Below are 22,941 nucleotides of genomic sequence, written 5' to 3' on the forward strand. Positions count from 1 at the left end.
AACAGTCTTAGACACACAAGGAGAATTGAGATTGAAAGCCACATAACTAAATAAATCAAAATCCTCACCTCTTCAGACACAACCTTTCTAAATTCTGCCCAGTTACTAGAATCAGAAAAGAAAACAGTAGAACTCTACAAAATTCATGAATAGGTAGCTTGCTGAAGAGTATTACAGAAAAACACTAAAGGGAAAATTTCAAGCCCTAATCTTTATACTCACACCTAAGTATGGCTTAATTACAAAATCACCATAAACTATAACTCTACTCGGAAGGTCAGGACTTAAAACTGCTGGAGGCAAGACCTGAAGGCAATGCTTTCATGCAAATTCACACTTGCACCACCACGTTTTGATGCACAGAGGAGCTTTTTTTTTTTTTAATAGCAGCTTCATGGGGATAAAATTCACATATTGTACAATATACCTATTTAAAGTATGCAATTCAGTGTTTGTAGTGTATTCATAGAGTTTTGCTACCATTACCAACAATTAATTTTAGAATATTTTCATCACTTCCAAAATGTACCCGAGTCCCTGGTAACAACTAAACTATTTTGTTTCTATAGATCTGCCTGTTCTGGACATTTCATGTAAATGGAACCATACAATATGTGATGTTTTGTGAATGCCTTCTTTCACTCAGAATAATGCTTTTGAGGTCCATTCACCTTGTAGCAGGTATTAGTACTTCATTCCTGTTGATTGTGAGATAATTTTTCATTGTATGGGTATATCACATTTTTTTAACCATTCATCATCAGATGGACATTTGGGGTGCCTTGAACTTTTGACTACTCTATAAAACTCTTTTTGCTCTGACAGAGGCTACTTACTGTTACAGCATTACTTGTCCGTCATCTTGACTGAACTGTCTTATAGGGCACAGGTTGCTCTTGGTGAGAATAAGAGATCTTTTATAATGTTCAGCCAGAGTCATGTGAGAGACTGCAGGAATTTGCCTGAAAAGTACGTAAGAGTAGGTTGTCAGGACTCTAACAGCTTCTGTTCAGGCAGTAATGCTGAAGGTCACTCAATGCTGGTCATAAGAGCAAAACCTGGAAACAACTGACAGGAAATGGCTAAATAAATTCCTGCAGAGTCACATAACAATATAATACAACAGTGGAGTCAGAAAATTAGCTTACCCTAGGAGAGTATATATTATATGCTATTCTTTTTATGAAATTCAAAGACAAACAGAATTAAACAACATATTAAGTACATATATATGTGACAGAACTGAAAAGAGGGAATGATAAATCATCTATAACCTATTCATGATAGTGGCTACTATCTTAGGGAGAAGCAGAAGGTTAGAATAGGAGACAGACACATGACTAGGTGAAACTTATTGGGGATGTTCTTGGGTTACAGGTGAGGTCAAAGGAGTTTATTGTAAAATACATAAATATATATATAAATATAAAGGAGGTCTGTTGTCAACTGAAAACAATGCACAAGCTGATAGTTGAGAATTACGTGTTAATAAGTGGCATACTGAGGAGTTAAGCCTTGGAGCAGACACTCAAGATAGCTTTGAGGGAGTGTTCCAAAGAGGTAAAGAGAAATCAGTATATATAGAAGTTTTTGCAACAAAACCCATATAGTCAGAATATCAAAAGATTACTGTTAATTAAAGAAAACTAGACATCTGAAGTTAAATGAACTTAGCACTTTTCTATATATGGGAAGATGCAAGAGTTTGAACTTAATGAAATAATTCCTTTGATATGCACCTTAACTATCTAGGGCCCGTATCCTGTTTTTCTCCATCCTGAATCCCCTCAGGGTGCACAGTTGATGGTGGCTGCAGAGGCTGATGGCTTGATGGCTGTCTGCAACATCCTTTGTGTACTGATTTGGCAGGTGACATTCTTTATCCAGACTATCCAAGGATTATTGATGAGTGTCACAAACCAAAGAATGTAATAAATGAATCAGGGTACCTGAATCCAAATAAAACATGAGAAAGAAAAATAAATAAAAGTAATGCATGTACATCGTAAAAATTTGGGTATACATGTGAAATCTCCAATTATTAAAGATAACTTTCCCTGTTTTAGGTAGAAAAATTACAATTAACTTTGTAGTGTTATAGTTTCCCCCTCTTTCTCCTATGAACTAAAAAAAAAATTTCTTTAAGTGATACTAAGAAATGTTAGCTGTGAGAGTATAGCTCAAGTGGTAGAGCACATGCTTAGCATGCATGAGGTCCTGAGTTCAATCCCCAGTACCTCCTCTAAAAAAGTGAAATAAATAAATGAATAAAACCTAATCACCTCCCCCTTAAAAAAAAAAAAAAAGAAAGAAAAAGAAAAGAAACGTTAAGTTGATAAAGTCTATTCCCTGTGGGAGCTGTTTAGGCCTGGCTATGCCCTTGAAGTTCCAACCACCCAGGCCTCAGTCCTACCATCAGCCAGCCATTAGCTATTAAGGCTGCAGGCGCAGTGAGGGTGTCAGGGCTGATCCTTAATAACACCGCTCGGCTTTGCGCAGGCTTGGAGAACAAGCCCCGGGGTGTGCCCACCTCCCCCCGTTACGCGTCTAAGAGGAGAGGCGGTCCCTCAGCCAGAGTCCAGGTAATCGGGGGCGGGAACGAGAAGCGGCGCCCGTCGCGGCATGATGACGTCAAATACGCGCGGCGTGCTCTGAGTGCGCCGCTGCAGGTCCTCGTCTGGATCCCGACTTTTGAGTTTAAGCGGAGGTGTGCTGTGCTGTTGGCCGGGATGTTTCAGCCTTTTGGCTCTGCGGAAGAGGAAGAGGAGCAGGCGGAGGAGGATTGTCCTGAATTGGTCCCCATTGAGGCGAAGCAAAGAGAGGAGGAGGAAAATTCTAACCCCGCCGCTAAGATCCCAGTCACAATTATCACCGGGTATTTAGGTAACTAACCATCCCGGTTAGAAAATGCAGTGAACGCTGGTGTCCTGGGATTTGGGGGCTGACAGTGCATCTTCTCCTTAAGCATCGGGGCCTTCTGACCGACAGCAAATGTGTCTGAGGTAGGGGCTGGGTCACTTGCTCCCCGTATGGGTTGCTTTTCATCTCAGGGATTAATTAATGATGCCCAGACCCCTCTGCGTTAGGGTCATATTTATCAAGTGAGATTGAATATTAGCCTAGCTTTTTTGAAACTAATTGTGGCTTTGCAGTGTGACGCTCGAACCCGCCCATAATTGTCCATATGATCTCTAACAAGTTACCTTTTATTTCTGAAGCTTACCTACCTTGCTTGAAATGGAAATAATACCATTGCAAGTACTCTTGTCTCCAACATTTATTTTTGAGGTCTGTTTGTAAAGTACGGTAGGAGAATGAGTAAGAATGAAAATTACTCTGCCTTCCAAGACTGTATTTTTCAGACTGAGGACGTTCAGGACTTCACGGGATTCATGGCTTTAAAAACGTGATAAAATTTACTGAAAGACAGTTTATGCGTTTACACTAGAAATACTTTATTGGAAAAGTTTGACTAGTATCATTTTAAAACTTTACAGTTAAATAGAAGGGCTAGAATAAATACTATATTAAAAGTGTGGGAAAAGTTAAGAAATGAAAATTAAGTGAACCAATTTGGGGAAAGTAATACCATTCCTAAATGCTACTAGAGGCAAATACAAACTTGGTGCACTCGAGAACCTTTTACATAAAAATAGGAATTAAATTAAAGGGAATTAAATCCCCCTCCTTTTTTTAAATTTTTCTTTGTAGCCTGTTTATTTTCATTCTTACTCAGGGTTAATTTTATAAAGTAGCTTATTTATTTAGAAAGGAGTTTCCCTACTGTTATTCAGAGGCTGCTCTACTGAGAAGTTGAGTAAATTCCTTGTCCAAAATAGAATGGTTCAGACTTGCCCCTCATTCTTCCTCATTCTGCTCACTGCTAGATCAGAAGAGCATTGAGTTAATGGTCTGAAGCTTAGGAGTGAGAACTAATGCCAGCATCTTTGTTGCTTAATCTAGGGGATAGTTTCATTGCTTATTCTTGACCATTTTCTCTTTCTTGAAACATTGTTCCCTTGGTTTCCATCACATTTTTCTTCTGATATTTTCACCTACTTCTCTGGCTTCTTTAAAAAATTTTTTTCCCTCCTCTGTTCGTACTTCATACCTAGGTGGTTTCTATTTTGATGACCCAACTCAACATGTCCAAAACTTCATGTTACCATCCCATCAAGTCCTTCTGCTCCTGTGATCTCAAACATCTGGACTATTCTAAAAGCTTCCTAACTAGTCTTGAGTCATGCTGCCCTTTAATATATCCTCTGTATTTTAACCTTAATGATCTTTATAAATGTCAATCTGTCACACCCTTCAGTGGTTTCTGTTTGGGTTAAAGTTCAAATTCCTTAACATGAATTACAAGTTCCTATATGGTCTGGCTCTTGACAACCTCTTTAGCCTGTGAAACTGTGGCCTAGCCACATTGAACTACTTTTACTTCCAAAAAGGTGCCAAGTGTTTTGGCCCCAGGAATACTTTTCTTCTTACTGTTAATGTTTCTAAGCTTCCTGAAGGTAGAGACAATTTGTCCTTGTCTTGTGCACTTTTCATCAAGGCTCAGAATAAAATCTGGTCTACAGCAGACTTTTGAATGACTGAATTATGTCTTGAAGTCTTTTGCTTCATAATATGATTAATTGTTAAGCCCTGGTAATTCTACTAGAAGGTCTCTTACGTCCACCCCTTCCTTTCCATTTTCACTGCCACCGCTTAGTGCAGGACTCAGTTCAGGGCATCTGTCTCACACCTGGACCATTTTTAAGAACCTCCTCATTGCCCTGTGTCCTTAACGTCTGTGCCTTCCATTCTGAACGTCAAACTTTAGTGATGTTGAGCTTCCCAAAGCGCTCTAAACACAAGCCTTCCATCCCTAAAAGCTGTTGCTTTTTAAAAAATAGGACCTTAAAAAGTTGAAGATGTTAATACCTTATTATTCAGTAAATCTCTCCTAGTTGCACCTTAGAAATCTTGTAAGATTTCTAAATGGACTTCAGAAGATGGGTACAAGTTTACCTATAAAAGTTCTTACCAGCACTATTTATAATAGCAAAACACTGGAAACAACCCAAATGCCCACCAACAGAAAAACAGATAAATAAGTGACATATACAATTGAACTACACTACTATGTGCAGGCAGTTAGGGTTTCTTTCTTTTCTCCTCCATGAACTTTGGTGTGTATGGTTCACAATACTAGTGTTTTTCTTCTGCTTGAGCTGAATGTATTAGGTTTATATGCCACCTGCTGGATCAAGTTAGTGTAGCTTTATGAATTTTTCTTTCTTAGTACTGATAATTATATCTTTTGTTAACATTTCCTACATACATTCTCCATTATGGGTTTGTGTGTGTAATCAATATTATAGATTGCTTTAAGCATACTGAAAGTAGCCATATAGTCAGTCAGAATTTGTCTCTTTAGTGATAGATGTTGAAATAAAAGATAGATCTTTATATGTAAAGTTTTGGGAAGTAAACCATGTGTTTTTGGCTAAGAAGCGTTATCATCATGTGAAGGATTTAAATATTTTATATTTTATAAACTACATGAGAACTTCATTCCTTAGAAGCCATTACTTCAATGATTCTGGTACTAAATAAAAAATTGAGATGCCCTTATCTCAATTGTATTGTAAGTTTTGTAGAAGGCATATTATTTTTGTCATATGAGGTCAAAAAAGCTGTATGATCCCACTTGGAGTATTTATAAAATTTTATGTTAACATAGAGCATTTTTAATAGTTTTCAAAGGGTACTTTAATCTTTTCCTCTAGAATCTTCTATACATTGTTAAATAATATTTGAATATCATGCAAATTTTAAACAGCATGAAGACTGTCTTTTTTGGGCCTTTAAAATTAGTCTTTGAATTTTGTTATTTAAAACATATTTTATAGGTGCTGGGAAGACAACACTTCTGAACTATATTTTGACAGAGCAACATAATAAAAGAGTAGCAGTGATTTTAAACGAATTTGGGGAAGGTAAGTAAAGTTCAGTAAGTTCCATGCTGTGAGAGTTTATAGGACAGTTAATTCAGCTGGCAGATTGATGTTCCATATAGAAAAATGAAAATGCAAGGTATTATAATGTGAATACATTGCTGTGGATAGTTTTGGAAAAATTAGATTAATTTGTCAAATTTTGTTTTACACAGATTTGAGATACTGAAATCAGATATTTTCTATAAAATTTAATTTTGTATAACTTTGGAACTCATGCCAACAGAATGAAATTAGATTTTTACATAAAATAAATAACTCTAGAAGTAAAAATCTAAGCGTATAAAAGAAAATCTTCCAGGAACTAGAAGGTCCTTTTGTACTGTCTATATTGTTTAATTGCAACTTTTGAAAAATATTCGAAATGCTTCAGTTTTTATAAATTTACCTTGTTGAATGTTGTTTATTCTGCAAAACAGTTAAAACTAAAGGTTTAAAAAATAAACATGCGGTCTTCATCCACAAGCAACTTCATTTATCTGTGAAAATACATGCATTTAATATTCCAGTTTTTTATCTTTAGTGTTGAACTTTGTTTAAAAAAATTATACAGTAGTGTTAGACACAATTCTTTGATTACTTTTACAAGTTTTTCTTCTTAAGTGTGAATTTTCATGAAAGGTCACTTTTAGCCAAAAAATGTAATTTCTGATGGAGTATTTCCTAAAGTCTACCTTTTTTTTCATTCGCAAATTACTAAAGGAGCTAGGGTTATGAACAGGAGGGGAGGCCTATTAGTTGAGCTTGATATCTGGTTTCAGTAAACTAAAGAGAGTTTCAGTAAACTAGAGTCCTGTTAGACAAAAAAACAATCCTAAGATTTTTTTAATCATAGTCTTTTATTCTAGCTTATTATTAACTGATCTTCTATTGGACATTGATTACATTTCTAACTACTTTCTTTCATTCTTTCTGGACCATTTTTACAGTTTTGTCCTTTACAGCATTTGCAGTACTGTATTATTATTAATTGTTATATTAATGTTCTCCAGCCTGAATTCTGTAACAACCCCTTTCAAAACTCTATCATCACCTAACTGAAATATAAACAAAAAATATATGTGAGTGAAAATTTATTCAGTTTTTTTTTGTTTTTGGCCATTTGCTTTACCAGACATTTAAAACTCTTTCCTGGCTTTGGTATGTTTCCTTATTGGAGGAAAAGTGAGACTTTTAAACCATTCTTACTTGATAACAAGCACCTCAGAGCCTCAGATATTCTTTATTCTTTCTCAGGTAAGCATTGCTAGGAAATGTATGTGTATTTGACTAAAATTTAATTTTTCAGTGAGCACATTGATACCCTGCCCAAGCAAACTTCCTCAAAATGAACTAAGTTTTTTTTTTTTTTCTACTCATCCTGGGAATACTGAACACTTTGCTTAGTAGAAACAAAAACAGTTTAGAGGAAGAATGAAAAGAAAAAAATAGATAAGACAATTCCTTAAGAGGATGAAAGGCAGGTAAAAACCAATATGTAAAACATTGGTCTATCTAGAGAGTCGGCCATGGACGAGAAAGAGTGCCTTTAAAATAGCTACTTTATTAGGAAATGGAAACATGCTAGTAAGAGGCCTTAAGAAATAGATATAATTCATCAGTTTTGTATTTGCCTCTTTAGAGGCTTAAATCCTCTTAAAGAAATAAAAGCTAAAATAATCTATAGTAGTATAGTTTAAAATATTGAGACAGCCTGAATTAAATGAAAGAATAAGAGTTATAAAATGTATTTCCTGCATTGAAATTCACTCCATTATTGAGTATCCTCATCTTTGTTTTTGGTTGGCTAGTGGACATAATCTAAAGAGAGCTTCTCATTGATTATTCTAGGAAGTGCAGTGGAGAAATCCTTAGCTGTCAGCCAAGGTGGAGAACTCTACGAAGAATGGCTAGAACTTCGGAACGGTTGCCTCTGCTGTTCCGTAAAGTGAGGAGTGTGTTCACTGTGTGCTTGTTGGTTTACTATAAATGTTGATTGGTTGTATTTCTGGCTTTGACTGTCTTGTGTAATTTAACTGAATCTACATAGTTTGCTTCATTGTATTTTCAAATGCAAGATAGACTTATTAGGATGCATTTTCTTAAAGTGTTTCTTGCTGTCTTGTTTTTCTGTCTGCTCTAATGCTTTGGTCCTTTTATTGAGGTTTTTTTTTAATTGTTTTTGATGTCAGGGTTTACTTAATTAATAATCCCATATGTTAAAAATGATTATTCTGAATTTAATGTCATTGGTACTATTTCTAAGAATTTAACCTCTAAAAAGAAAAATAAATGACCATGAAAAAAGAGAAAAACCTCACATTACGTTCCACCAGTTATGGTTGTTTCCAAGGACAGTGTCTATTTCATTCCCCAATATAACAGCTCTTAGAAAAGGAGTGACACAAATATGAGTGAATTAGGAAAATTACCTGTACTGTTGATTTTGTATATTCTCTTGAATTAAATTTCTTCTACATCATTTACTGTCTTAGGTGTTTGAGTCAGATGTATTAACAAGGCTAAAACAGAACAGCTTTTATTAAACAACTAAAATTAAGTATTTTCTTGCACTTTTGATATTATTAAGAAAAAAGAAAAATTAAAGCCTGCTATCCTAATTCAGGACAGAACTGAAAGTTACTTAATTGTAATGTCCCTTTAGCTGTTATATTAAGCTACTATATAATTCATTAATTTTGTCATTATTTTCTATATTGATTTTTTTCTTTCATAAAGCTATAAAAATAACAGATTCTGACTTACATTAGTCAGGTATATTAAAATACCCTCCACTTTTAATTTTAATAAAATTAAAGTACAACTCTTTATATATCTGATTTCTTTTTACCTGTTAGTATATGTGCATCCATCCCCCAGTAAATACTGAATGGACATTTTGTTAGAAGCCTGGGAGTTAGTTAAATTTTCACATGCCTAAATATATTTTTGCCTCAGGTTGCTGAATATGTTTTAAAATGCTTGTGATGGTTACTTTAAAATATTCAGGCAATCAACTGTACATTATGTTTTGGTATTCTCCAGGGATAATGGCCTTAGGGCTATTGAGAATTTGATGCAGAAGAAGGGGAAATTTGATTACATATTATTAGAGACCACTGGATTAGCAGATCCTGGTAAGAAATGTTATTATTAATAACCACAATGTAGTTCTTAAACATTTTAAAATAAATGTAATAGAAGAATATCTAAAATGAGTATTAAAGCTTTAGATTTAAAAAAAATTATTTTTTTTGTTTGAAAGAGGAAAAATTCTGAGTTGTCATGTTTCTTTGGCAGATGAATGATGATCCAAGTACTTGGTACTTTTAGCATGCTAATAGAATTTGAAATTCTACTGATTGATTTAGGGTGATTGATATGAACAAAAGTGGTTAAAAATATTAGGGAAATATAACAAAATTTAGGGAAAAAGAAAACATTCTATTTCTAGTATATATTTGATTGGTTATACTCTACAGATATCTTATTTATGATTACTTTTTAATTTAGCTCTTTTAGAGGGTCATTTAGAAATATTTAAGGGCTTTTGGACTTTAATCCCAGAAATACTTACTCCGTTTAAATTGATTGTTAACATTTTGTTTTTCTACTACTAAACTTGAAATAATTTTATTTGTAAATGCTGTCATAAGGTACAGCATTAAATCAAGCTTACTGGGCTTTTTATCTGGTGTGGAATTAATAACGATTATCTGTGAAGTTTTTCCCTCTGAATAGAGTTACATCTAAACTTCCCTGTTGAAAGCTACACAGAATCTGTTTCTAATAATGGGTTTCTGTTTTCCTTCTTACCCAAATAATGTTTAGATAACATTTTTATTCCTAGTTTGCAAAACATTTAGTTTTGTAAGTCTGACCCATACCAGTATTTCTTTTTTTTTGATTTGGGTCTGTGGCATTGTGCCATAAAACTATGTTAAAGTACTATTTGGGAATAATTTGTTGAAAGGATTGTAATTGTTTAAAAGAAATATTGGAGTGTACTGAAGGTTCAGATGCAATCAGTTGTTAACTGTATTTTGAAGTATTACATAATAACATAGTCCTTATGTTTTCAGATTAAGATTGAGTTGGGTTCTTTTGGTCCTGTAGCAGGCATGGATTTTTCATACATTTTCATACTTTTTCAATAGGCCTGACTGATGATAGGTCTTGGACTGTTACATTGGTGTTAAATATTAATTTAAGTCTGGTAAGATGTGAAAATATATTGTGTGCCTCTTTTTGAAATAGCAAATGTCAGTTTCTTTCATTGTAGCTTCTTGAGAAAAATTCTTGTAACTTTGAGAGTACATGAATTTAATAAAACACAGTTCAGCTTTTCAGAGGAAGAAAAAGTTAAATAAAATCTCAGAGAAAACTTTTGTACAAATTGTTAGGTATAAACAGGTTAATGTTTCTTTTTTCTTTAGAACAATAATTTTTATTGTTCGGGTAAAAATGAAACATTCATTGTTAAAATGATTAATACCGAAGGAAATACAAAGAGGAAAGTTAAAGAAAAGTTGCCCTATATCTCAGGCAGGTATATAAATACGGGCAGGTAAATTTCATTCCAGTGATTTCTCTGTGCCAGGGCTACTTGCTGTGGTCTGTGTAATGACAGTGTCAGCCTCAGCTGGGAGCTTGTGAAAAATACAGATTCTTGGGTCTCACCTCAGATCTACTGAATTGGAATCTCTAAGAGTCTGTTTTAATAAGCACCCCCAGGTGATTCTTAGATGTAAGTTTGGGAAGTCCTGCTCTATGTGCTTCTGAGAGCTGTGTAAATATGCAGAAGTAATTTTATAAAGATGGGATCACATTCTTTGTGCTATTCTTAATAATTATTAATTTAGTTTTACTTGAACCTCAAAGAAGAGAACTTGAAAGATGTGAAGGGATTGCTGAATATCAGATAAATGCTTCACTGCGAAAGATATGAGTTAAAAAAAAAAAAGGAAAAGATTGACAAAGAACATAAACAATTAGGGCAAGTTATTTTTTTAAACTACACATTTCAATTGTAAAAGTAGTATCTGTTGACTCTCTGGCATAAAGGATGAGGGAATTAATATACTTCCACCTTCTCCCATCTAGCTTTGGTTGATAGTATCCTTTTCTAACATTTACTTTCTGTTGTACTTTGTTTAGTTCTATCTTTAAACTGTTTCAGTGCTCATTACCAGCACTATGGCTTCTCCATTCCTGAGCTGATCTGTCTCTTGATTGACTGAATTTTTTAGTCAGATAATCTTTTGAAGCTTCCGGTGCTGTATTCCCTGAGATCTTGCATACTTCATTTATTGAAAATACTTGTCTTTTGTCTTTTATACTTGAAGGATTACTTCACTAGGTATAAAATTTCTATATCACAACTTTTTTCCCTCAGAACCTTGAAAATGTTGCTTCATGGTCTCTTAGTATTTTTGATCGGCTGGATTTTCTTGTCTAGTATTTTCTCTTTTCATTTCATCAAGAAGGATTTGTGAGTGCTGTATTTTTTGAGTTTCAGTGCTGTTGTTTCCTTTAATGTTTGAAAATGTCTGCCCGTGGTTTTCATTCTTGAAAAACAACTTGGCAGGAGGTAATATATTTAGAGAACATTTTCATTAGAACTTTGTGGTCATTTTATTATATTGCAGCAGTGAGTGTTACTGTAGTAAAGTCTGACTTTTTTCTACCTCCTTGAAAGCGACTTGCTTTCTCATCCAAAATGCGTGAAAGATTTTTTCTTTATTTTTAAAGTTCCATAATATAACCAAGATACATCGAGGTGTCATTCATAATCATGTTTTCCTGGATTACAATCTTTAGTCTGTAGGTTTAGTTCTTCATTAGGGACATTTTCCTTTTTTATTATCATGAAGAATTTTTCTGTCAAATTATTGGGTCCTCTCCTTTATGACACCAATTTTTCTTATGTTGAATTTTCTTTGCTCTTGGTATCTGTTATCTTCTAATGTTTTGGTTTATCTTTTGCCTCTGCATTTATTGTAATCATCTCAAATCTTCCTTTTTGATGGTAATTCTGTTTGCACTAATGTTTGTTGATGTTTTAAATGAATTAATTGATTAAATAATGGTATATTGGCCCTAAGTTTATTTCTTTAATACCACAAACTATCTTTTCATGTTATTCGGCTTTATTTTGCTTTAGAGCTTGCTTTTAATTAAGATTGTGGGTTTTTTTGGTTTTTTTTTTACCTTCCTTATTACAGAGAAGCCCTTAGGAATATTTTTTGGTTTCTTGGGTTATGTCTCCTTCTAGAACAGGTTCTTTGCCATTGGTATGCTCCATTCATTTGTTCAATTTTTTCTGCCCTCCTTTTTGCTTGTTTTTATTTCTCCTAAGCTGTAGTACCTGAGCATAGTTTTTCCAGCATGTTTGTGGTTGATGTAGGAGGCTCAGAGAACTTCTACCTACTTAGATGTGGTGTTGATGAATCTTGTAAATACTCTACCCATCTTACGTGAACGTGTGTCTCTTGAGCCTCAGTTTGAAAGCTGGGTATTGCTGGGAGCGGGGATGGGGAAGCAAAGAGAAAAGGGGTGACTGAGAGAGCCAGGTGGGCAATGTGATTTTTAGGCTCTGCTCTCTTAAAATACCAAGTGTTCCCCTCCAGGATTTGCTCAAACTACTCGTGAATAGATTTCCCATGCTTTTTGCAGGGCCATCCTTGAGCTTCAGACCTCTCTTTTCAGTTTGCGCTGAGCCCTAGAAAGTGATCCCCTCCCCCTGAAAATGTGGAGATGATTAGATAATTTCACCCTTGAAGTTTTCTTGTTAACTTTTCCCTGTATTGCTTATTTCTCCCTCAGTTCTACTTCTCACCATTTGAGAGCTGTGTCAGATAAATGTTAGGATTGTGTAAACTATTTCCCTATAACCTCTTATTGGGGATGGGGATAGAATTAAGAACTACATAAGTCACATAGAACTTTCTGTTTTTTATTTTTACTGTCACCCAAAATTTATAGCAGAAGGTTGTACATTTGATTGCTGCTGATAAAATTTGGCTTTCAAAATTTTATTTTGTTTATTTTTCTTTTTTGTTTTATTAGGTTCTGAAGAAGGGAGATTCTATAATTTAGCTCAGGATTTCTTAACCTTGGTGCAAACGACATTTTGGGCTGGATAATTGTGTCTTGTGCAGTGTAGGATGTTTAACAGTATCCCTGGCTTCTACCTACTACATGCTAGTAGCATTTCAATTGTTGAGACTGCCGAAAATTTCTCCAGGTGTTGCCAAATATTCCCTGGGGAAAAAAATCACCCTGGGCTTAGAACCACTGACTTCATTCTCTCGTTTGTACTTCTCCTGTTAAACACCTACATCCAAATTTTAAATAGTTCTTTCTTGTGTAGCCTAGGAAGTATGATACTAGAAGTACACATCAGATTAGAGTAAAAGCCCTGATACAGTCTTACAGTTCAACTCAATCCCAGGCAGATGTTTACTATAGGACTTACAAGCTATCTGAATAGAAATAAATGAATTTAAAAAATGAGATATGTCCAATGTTAGGAATTTTACTGAGTGAAAAAGGTTAATACTTTTAAAAAATGACCAATTTTTTTGACTAATCATATTCATAGCAGATTTACCTTTTCTCCTTCATTAATTAAAATCATGTTGTTAGCCAGGTAGGTGAAGAAAATTCTTATTGGCAATTCAGTTGTTTCCTGTTTAGGAGACTGACATTCTCTGGTTCTAAGCTAAATAATTGTCATGGTAAAGTAATTTCCTTGAAAAGGACAGGCATTGATTCAGCCCCTGTTACTCACAAATCCTATTTCAGTCAAATTGGAAAACTATTAAGTTTTTGGGAAAAAAATCAATAAGTATCAGGAAACCATTAGATCTTGTGGCCCTTGCTATATCCTGCATGAGTAATCACTGTAAACAGCTGACAGGTATTTCATTGTTGACACAGAATGATGCTTGGGGGACCACATCTCGTCAGGGTAGGTAGACAGTTTTAGACATTGGAATGAGTTCAGTTATCCTTGTTTTTCCCTAGTACTCATTCTTTTAGACAGCTCTGTCACTAACTGGACCTGTGATGCTTTGAAAAAATCAAATTCTTTCTTTGCTGTCAGTTTTCTCTTTCTAGTGTTGTGGCATACTAATCAGGATGTGTGGTTTGATAGTAAACCAGTTTCTGTCAAAAGCAAGTTTTAATTTCTTATTATTTTTCTCGACTAAAAATTTTTCCAGATTTTATATCAGTACTAGTAAATAGTGTAAGAATTTATTAATAAGGCCATGGGGTGTATAATTTTACTTTTTGTTCTTTTTCTTCTATAAAACTTACAAGTAAACTTAAATTTTTTGGCCAAGTGATTTTGGATTTATCTATGTTTTGTTTTGATAATTATTTGTGACCTGTATGATTATTCAGGGGAGAGAAGATAAAAATAAAACCTATGTGCACACAGCCATTCTGCCCAAATTTTTTGATAAAATTTATTGGTAAATTATGGCATTGGAGAAAGTTTGATGTTGGGTTTGTATATAAAGTTGTTGGGTTTTTTTTTTTTTTTTGGAAGTAAGAGGAGAAGAAATTGTATAAGTAGTAAATGGTTCTATGACTGTAATTTCCTTAAGAAGGTTGAAAATCCATTTTTAATTCATATATGTGTTTGCCTATTCCATTGGGGCAAATTGAAACATTATATATAGAATTGTGTTTCCTAGTTTGAAGAAATGTTTTTACTTGCTGAATATTATCATATATATTTTCAGGTGCTGTAGCTTCTATGTTTTGGGTTGATGCTGAATTAGGGGTTGATATTTATCTTGATGGTAAGTTTAGAAATGGGATTTTTTTTATTTTCGAGTAAAGTGTTAAAGTTGTGGTTAAGATCATTTTTTGTTCACATTGTAATTTTAATTCCTTGCATTGATTTTTTTTAAAAAAACTTGTTTAGTTTTATGATAAAGTAAGTCTTTGTTCATACATATTCTAAAGCCCCAAATAGTGGTAGAACTAGATTGTCAATCTTACTCTCAACTCCCAATTTAGTGCTCCCAGTAAAGTTTTCCTTTTAAAATACTATGTAGATTTCCTATATTCTCTGTTGTTTAATTTATGCACTTAAGTGTATGTTAGAGCTTTTTATTCTAAGTAACATATATAGCATGAAGGTCATATTTCTGCTTTTATTTTCCCTTGAAGATAAGAATTTGCATCATTTGACCCTAATATATATGATATGTAGCTGGTTGACTTCCTGAGGCATCACTAAACTCATTCTGCTGTTATCCTTTGAAAAAACTATTTAGCATTTAAATTCAGACATTGCCAAACTAAATTGATCATTTGGAAACTTAGGTACATATTATGTAAAACAGTTGTGTGAGGTAGATTTGATTAGAGATATTAGGAATAAGATATTCTAAGATGCCTCAGATTTGTTACGTAATAATTTGAGAAATGTTTCAATTTTGATTATGTGAAAATAAATTAGAAATAAGCTATCTTGTGTAATTGATCATGCTCCACTTTATATTATGTAATTTATCTCTCATATTTTGAATTGTAAGCTTTTTAAGGGCCAGAGAAATCTTATTTTCTTTTTTATTTGTTTATTTAATTTGAAAAATTTGTTTTATTATATCCTGTCTAGTGCCTTGAAATAGCACTAGGCGTAAGTACGTATTTGAAATGCATCTACTTATTAATGGAATTGAATTAAATTGCAGTGTTGGCAAGAGAAAAAACAGTATTTTATAGAGTGACATTTGTGAACTGAGATTAGTTTTGATTTTCATTCTCAAGTATAAAGATGATGAAAAGATTAATTCCTTTTTAGGTATCATAACTGTTGTGGATTCAAAATATGGACTAAAAGTAAGTTGAAAGATTGCTGTGAGTTCTAAGTATTTGTTCAGAACTGGGTATACGGAGATTGATTATATTAGTTTTTCTACATTTGTGTCCATTTGAAATATTCCTTAACAAAAACAGTTTTTTTTAAAGTATCCTGAACAATCAATGAAATTTGTGTGTCTTTTAATTATTATTTTGTGTTTTAGTTTAAATATTTATTTCTGCTACTCTTGTTTAATGCAATAATAATTGGAAGTGTAGTATTTTGTAATAAGAGTAATACAGGGTAAAGTTTGGGTATGTGTAACCCTTCATAAGGATTCGGCCCTAATATCAATAAGTTTTTCTGTTTGATAGATGAAATTGAGCTTGATAAAGCATACGAGAGTTAATTTTTCTTATTAAAACTGCTGTAAGACACAAGCTAGAGATAATTGAGTTTAAAAAAAACACTCCTTTATCTTATTTTGAAGAAATCAGGATTTATATATAGATTTAGGAAAGAGAGACTCTCCTTTAAAAGACATCTTGCTGTGACTGTTTTTGTAACTATCAAGGTCCTCAAATGCATTTAAATGAACTTCAATTTATAAAATGTACTTAGTAAGATTTTTAAAAGCATCTTGCTACATAGAGTAATACAGTTAGGATGGCAGGCTTGTCAAATGGTTACTAATACCCCTTCTTTGGCCCTTTGGTTTCCTCACAGATAGACCACCCTAATTTAAGTTTTGGAGATAATTCCTTTTTAGATTTTAAAGTCCACATTTGTTAATAGTGTCTTAAGAATCAAAGGATGAGCCCAAATATTACTGTCTTACTGAGAAGCTGAAATCATGATATTTCTAGCAAAATATTTACAGAGAAAGCAAAAAAAAAAAAAAAAAGTCGAATTCTTTATTCTGAGTGTTTTTTACAGGGTATGTTTGAATCCATCTTCTATATAAATTTATTACCAAATTTGGGGTAGCTACAGGATAGATAGGATATTTTGTGGTTTTGATAAAGTGCCATACAGCAAATCAAACTATGTATTTATGATTATGGGAATAAATTTATATGTAAATTTATATTTGTGGAGAGGAGTTAAATAGAATCTATTGTCAATGTGGTAGAGCACCCCCCCACAAAAAAAAAAACCAAAGCAACATTCTGAATAATGCAAACACAGTAAGCGTTTAACCCCCTGCCACCTTGATGAAACCTCTTAAATTATTAAATCAATATACCTACACAAAACTGACATTACTGTCAGGATAATGGAAACTTTAGATTTTCTAAGTCAGGTGCCAGATAAATAACTTTTCCTTTATATAAAGAATTCGCCAACTTGTCCAATTCCTCTGGTTGCAAAGCTTGACCTCAGTAGCTGCTTGTGATTCAGAGAATTCTGAGGCAGTACAAGTAATGACACTTGGATAATGGGCAGCAATTTAAGGGTGTCATGCTTCACAGAGCCAGCCCATCACAAGTAAAGCTGAGAAATGGTACCCTGTGGCCAGCCAGCCAAATTGAAACTGAAGTGGTAATTGATATCATGGGCTATCACTCTAATGGGATTGTCACCCATTGATCTGAAATATTCATTTTTTAATCATGGGCAAGGAATTGGACAACTTCAAATGACAGCTCTCTATTCTCAGGACTTGACACCCAGACTACTGACATTGTTCTTTTCAGTTCTACAAATGTGACAGCGTTTAATGCAATAGAATCAATGAATGAAGTTACACAGAAAAGGTCAAGTCAGAGGTTTCTTTTTGGTTCTTCTGTTATATTGCACAAGCTGTTGAAACAATTCAGTCAGAAAACAGTTTGCCTTGGAAAGACCAGAAAAATAAATAGACTGACATTATGCAATAATCTTTTTTTAAAGCTAAAATAGCGTTAGATCTATAACCAATCCATTGGAAAGAAATTGCTGCTTTTTTTTTTTTTTTTTTTTTTTTTTTTGATCTCATCTGACAACTTTCGCACTAGGTTTATTTCCACTTTGGTCAACAACGGTGTTTTTTCTTTCTTTCGATCCAGCTTGTTTCTATTTCTGTAGAAAAGGACGGCTTATAAATAGCTCTTACTGGTGTTATTTCAAAAGATCTTTTTTTCTTATGGTATGCTGAGTTAGAGGGTTGAATCTTAACGTCTTTGATATGTTGAATTATTTAGTACCAAATTTTTTTTTTTGCCTTTTTTGACATATAAGTAAAAGCCACAGGGTCTAAGCAGAGATGTGAAATCTGTTGGGGATACACACAAACACACACATAAATATAAAATATTTTGAAAAAAATTTTGCAAAAATTTTTCTTCCTTGCTTGTAAAAGTAGAATAGAATGTCATAATTTCCATTTTTTAGCTTTGTAAATGGAAGTCATCTGACTTAATGACCAATAATGTATAATTTGTTATTGGAGAATGACCTTTTGAAGAGCAAACATTGGTTTTAGTCTTTTTGCAGAATGTGACTTGGGAAGGTAAGAAGTTGCATAAGGGAAATGTTGGGCTGATATCCAGAGAAAATAAATGTTAGCACGTATTATTTCTTTATGTTTGTATAGCCTTCATGTGTGCAAAGAACAGAGGCATTTAGCTCTTTTGCTTTTTCATGTGATTATTACATATATTCTTAATAGAGTTGTACCTGTTGGCAGGTTTTTATTTGGGGAGATTTTAACAGATTTTTATATTCAAATATAGTAGAAGGAGTATCACTACTTCTTGGCTGCCTGGAGGTAGTAAAACGTTAGTTCATCCCCGTTAGCTCTGAGTGAAGATTTCTAATCTTCTGAAGAAATGCATTAAAAACACGAGTTACTTTGTGAAACTGCTATTTTATTAGTTACGTTTGGGTATGGAAATTCAAAACCAGATTTCTGATTTTCTTGCCATATCTTTTTTATATTCCTCCAGCTCATAGCCATAAACCCCCAAATTGATGTATAAATAAATCTTCCAAAATGTCAAAAATAGGATATTTTGAAAATATTTCCAATTTTTAAAAGAACTTCAGTATTATAAAATCATCCAGAGACAGATGCCTTGCTAAAAAAAATAGATCTCTATTAAACAGATTTACTATGGAATAGAAGGGGATTTGTTGCTGCATATTATGTAAAATTTTTCAAATAACAGCATCCATGTATCTATGTCAACAAACAGGGCATGTTAACAAGAATTCAACAAATATTTGTTGATCCTGGATGCCAGGTGCTATTCCTGGGATGGTAATAGCTCTTATTCCCTAGAGGACCTAATAATAGGATTTGTTATAGCCTGAGGCCAACAATTATTAGCAAACATAATAAACTCGGTCTTTTGACAAAAAACAGGTTTTGATACAGTATTCTTCAAGTTCTGTGACTTCTGTAATTTCATAGTGGGTCTGCAGTTGAATTTATAGGGTTGTACCTAAAGTGGAAAGCAGCACATCATTGCTGTAGTTTTAGCTTAGGCTAGTTTCCCCAAAAAAAGAATTTGGTGCACTTTTAGAAGAAGAAAAGTTTTTCTCTGTAGATTTTACCAAGACTATTGAATAAAATTATAACTTGCTCTTAGGTTCCAAGCTATCTGAATACCTTAATGATCTACCTTCCCATAAATTGTGAAACTGGATTGAAGAAGTAATTTTGAATTTAATTTTTTAGGTAATCTTTATGCATATACTCTTATGCAGTTATTAACATTTGTGTAACAGTGTCTGTGAGACTGATTTTATATGACATAAAAAGCTTTCACAAAGATTTAAAAATTATGTTTACTTCTACTGAGCACATTTTCAGTTTTTGAAAAATAACCCTATAATAAGATATTCTGTGATGGTGACAGTGTTAGATATAGTTTCTTCTTTTATAAAATGAGAATAACCATATCCTATAATTGTTATGAAGGCTAAATGAGATAATATGTGTAAAAGGATTTAATAACTTGTGGAGTTTGATTTAAATACTGGAAGTATTAATTAATTGAATTGCCTCTAACCTCAGTAGGCAGCTCTTTGTTGTGACAGGGAACATATACTGAGGGTAAGGTAATGACAGTGAAACATTTTTCAGAGAAGAACCTTATGGCATTGATGACTTTAGGGACATAGCTAGGATTATGGAAAAATAATAAATGCTTCCAGAGAGATCAAAATTACCTCTTGGGCTTCTAAGTCAAAGTCAGTATTTTTTTGGAGCTAGCTTGACTCTGGCGAGGTCAGCACTGAGAGGCCGAATCATTCAAGTGTAAGTTTCAAAATTAAAAACCTACTTTTAGGCTAGATATGGGGCTGTGTCCTTCCCACAGCTAATTTGTTTCCAGGGAATTAAAAGGGCTCAGTACTGAGTTCATACTGTATGTGGTTTTGGGATGGGGAGTGCAGTGTAAGGACAGGAATGGGGGGAAGTCTATTAGCTTTTAAGAAAGTATAATTTCAGTGGTTATCTCTCTCTCTTTTTTTAAAGTAATAATGAATATCTAGAATACAGACAGTTTTATAAAAAGGAAAATGCCTGAAGTCTGAACTATAATGTTCTATGTTTTTATGACATTATTTAAATCTGGAAGGTTTTCCTTTTAAGAAAAAGAGGTGGTTAGCCCTCGTGCCCCACTCTCTCCTCAAAAACCCCCACAGGTTCACTGTAGGGAAAAAACTACCAATGAGGAAGGTAGCACTTTCAGACAGAAACGTTAGTTCTGAATTTGTGTATTTAGTAATAGAACTTGTTGAAGTTTTTATTAGAGGCAAGAAAGGAGTCTCTAAAGTAAAATCCTTTGTGTTGACATTAGGTTTTGTGTTACATCACAGTAATTTTTTTTTTCAAACTTTGCTTTTGTTTAGCATTTAGCAGAAGAAAAACCTGATGGACTTATCAATGAAGCTTCTAGGTATTCATTTATTTAAAGTGTATACTGATTACTGGCTACTTGGAAAAAGAAAATTATTAATATGAAAACCAAAGCAAACTGAGAAGTATAAAAACAGTCAAAGGAAATTTTTTTTTCTGTATTTGAATTGGTAACTATTTGTAACGGTCTGATAACTAAAATTTTATTTAAAACGATATTATAGCACAGGTGAGTGCTGGGCACAGGCATTCCTTGTGGGGAACTTGGAAAATGTTAACATTTAAAAAATATTTTATTATTCTCATACTTTCTTTGGATTAAAGATGATTATTAAAAAAGAGTTGGCTCCCTTGCTGCCTTCTTTAACAATAATTCATTTGATTCAAAGGATCACTGTTATTCAGAACAACAGATAAACAAATTTGTTGCAATTTGGCATTTAGAACATTTTTTGTTTAAATACCTTTTTGTTCTTAATTGTTCTTTGGGCTTTGGAATATTTAAATTAGTCTGGCTACCTTAAGCATATTCTTGCTAATGGGAAAAAGGTTTTGAGATAGTTACTAAACATGCTACTGGGTTTAAAAGGGAGTCCCACACTGATTTGCTCCTGATGATCCTGACATAAGTAATAGACTGCAGACATAGTTGATTTCCTGTCATTTTTGGAGTGTGGGACTCAGTTGTTTTGTAATCCTGCCTAAACAATGCATTTGGCATATAGTTCTGATTCACACTAGACTGAACCTAAATATTTTTGTAACTTTTTTCCTTATTAAAATGTGTTTATTGTAGAAAATGTAAATCAGCCAAATAGAAAGTTATAAAAGCCCAAATAACGTTAAATATAGAATACCCCCAATTTAAAGATTGCAACCGTTTATATTTTGAGATGTGCACATTCAATCATACTGTTGAAATCTGCTTTTCAGTGAATTAACATTAACTTATTTTTGAGAAGTTGGTTGTGTTCTTTGAAATAATCATCTGTACCTTCAGGTAACATAAAACTAGGATTAGGAACAAATAGTCTAGTGATTAAACTTTCCTGGGGAATTGAGGACAATTTAAAGAATCCACAGCTTTACTACTCCTGTTAATAGAAAATAGAATGTCCAATTATAATAAGGTGTTTTGTTATCCAGTATCCTGCCAACTGGGTTCTTTAACTTGAATTTCTGTAGTGTATCTATTTTACAGAGAAAATATATATTCGGTGAAGAAAAAGATTGTTCAAGATCTTGCTATATCTTCTGAAGTGTAATTAAAAAAAACTGTTTAGTATAGTATTAATGTTAAGTGAACTTGTTCTCTGTATTTCTTTGAAAATTATGGTGACTATTACATGGAATATTATAGTAAGTAGAATGTCCTTGTTCCTACCATATTGGATGTCTGGATTTTATACATTTATTTACAAAGAAAATAATGAGTTAAAAATCATCTTAATTGTAAAATATCTTTGACTATAAATTTTTTGAGGCTTATCTTTGTAGTTTCAAAATAGCAAGTAAGAGCACTTAGTAAATATTTTTGAATGAATAATGTGAAATCTGAACTTATATAGTGATGAATACAATTCATCCTGTACTATTTGAAGGATGAGAAGTAGATTAGGAGTAAATTGGATCATTATATATAGAGGACTGTATACTTCTTAACTGCTAATTGATCTGAAGGAGATGTTTCTATTTTAAATTTCGTAACATTTCTTTTTTGACATCTGTTCTTTGCTAATTTAGGCAAGTTGCTTTGGCTGATATCATCATCAGTCAATAAAACAGACTTGGTTTCAGAAGAGGATTTAAACAAATTAAGAACAACTATTAGGTACAAAATTAGAAATGTGTGTTAAGTTCATACAAATTCAAAATGTACTATATAAAATATTTTTATCATGACTACCTTGTAGAAACTTTTAAGTTCAATGTTGACTTGCTTCAAGTGTCATTAAGAAATCACATATATTGTTGTTACCTAATTATTATATAAATAGTAATATATAAAATTATTCCCCACTGCTTTCGGAATATACAGTTGACCCTTGAACAACACAAGGTTTGAACTGCCCAGGTCCACTTATATGTGTATTTTTTTTCCCATTAAGCATAGTATCTGTATTTTCATTTTACAGATCTTTAAATTAAGTATGGGGAAAAGTTTGTGTTCGATTAGAGATCACAATATGTGGAATAAAGTGAATTAGGTTGTGAGTCCTGATTCTATCCAGACTCTTTCAGCTTCCTGTCCTTGGGTGAGTGATTTATCAATTCCTTTGTTTTTTGAG

The 22,941-nt window shown here is 33.2% G+C and overlaps 2 protein-coding genes across 4 annotated transcripts in view; one reads left to right on the forward strand and one right to left on the reverse strand.

Moving 5' to 3' along the window:
* Positions 1-2,544, reverse strand: part of DOCK8 (dedicator of cytokinesis 8) — a 223,965-nt gene extending 221,421 nt beyond the window's left edge. For all 3 annotated transcript variants that reach the window (XM_006192725.3, XM_032477776.1, XM_032477777.1), the window contains exons 1-3: positions 2,414-2,544; positions 1,740-1,949; positions 837-962 (exon numbers count right to left, since the gene is read on the reverse strand). The gene's annotated coding sequence lies outside the window, so the exon portion shown is untranslated. The remainder of the gene's footprint in view (positions 1-836; positions 963-1,739; positions 1,950-2,413) is intronic.
* Positions 2,545-2,681: 137 nt separating this feature from the next.
* LOC102518598 (COBW domain containing 1-like) overlaps positions 2,682-22,941 on the forward strand; it is a 39,010-nt gene continuing 18,750 nt past the window's right edge. Inside the window, 9 exon segments of the mRNA XM_014556616.2 lie at positions 2,682-2,883; positions 5,901-5,987; positions 7,836-7,932; positions 9,030-9,121; positions 14,738-14,797; positions 15,808-15,845; positions 20,647-20,693; positions 22,397-22,424; positions 22,426-22,484. Coding sequence (XP_014412102.2) covers positions 2,730-2,883; positions 5,901-5,987; positions 7,836-7,932; positions 9,030-9,121; positions 14,738-14,797; positions 15,808-15,845; positions 20,647-20,693; positions 22,397-22,424; positions 22,426-22,484 — 662 coding nt within the window. The 5' untranslated portion in view covers positions 2,682-2,729.

This window comes from Camelus ferus, chromosome 4 (genome assembly GCF_009834535.1).
Source record: "Camelus ferus isolate YT-003-E chromosome 4, BCGSAC_Cfer_1.0, whole genome shotgun sequence".
In the NCBI taxonomy this organism is placed as follows: Eukaryota; Metazoa; Chordata; class Mammalia; order Artiodactyla; family Camelidae; genus Camelus; species Camelus ferus.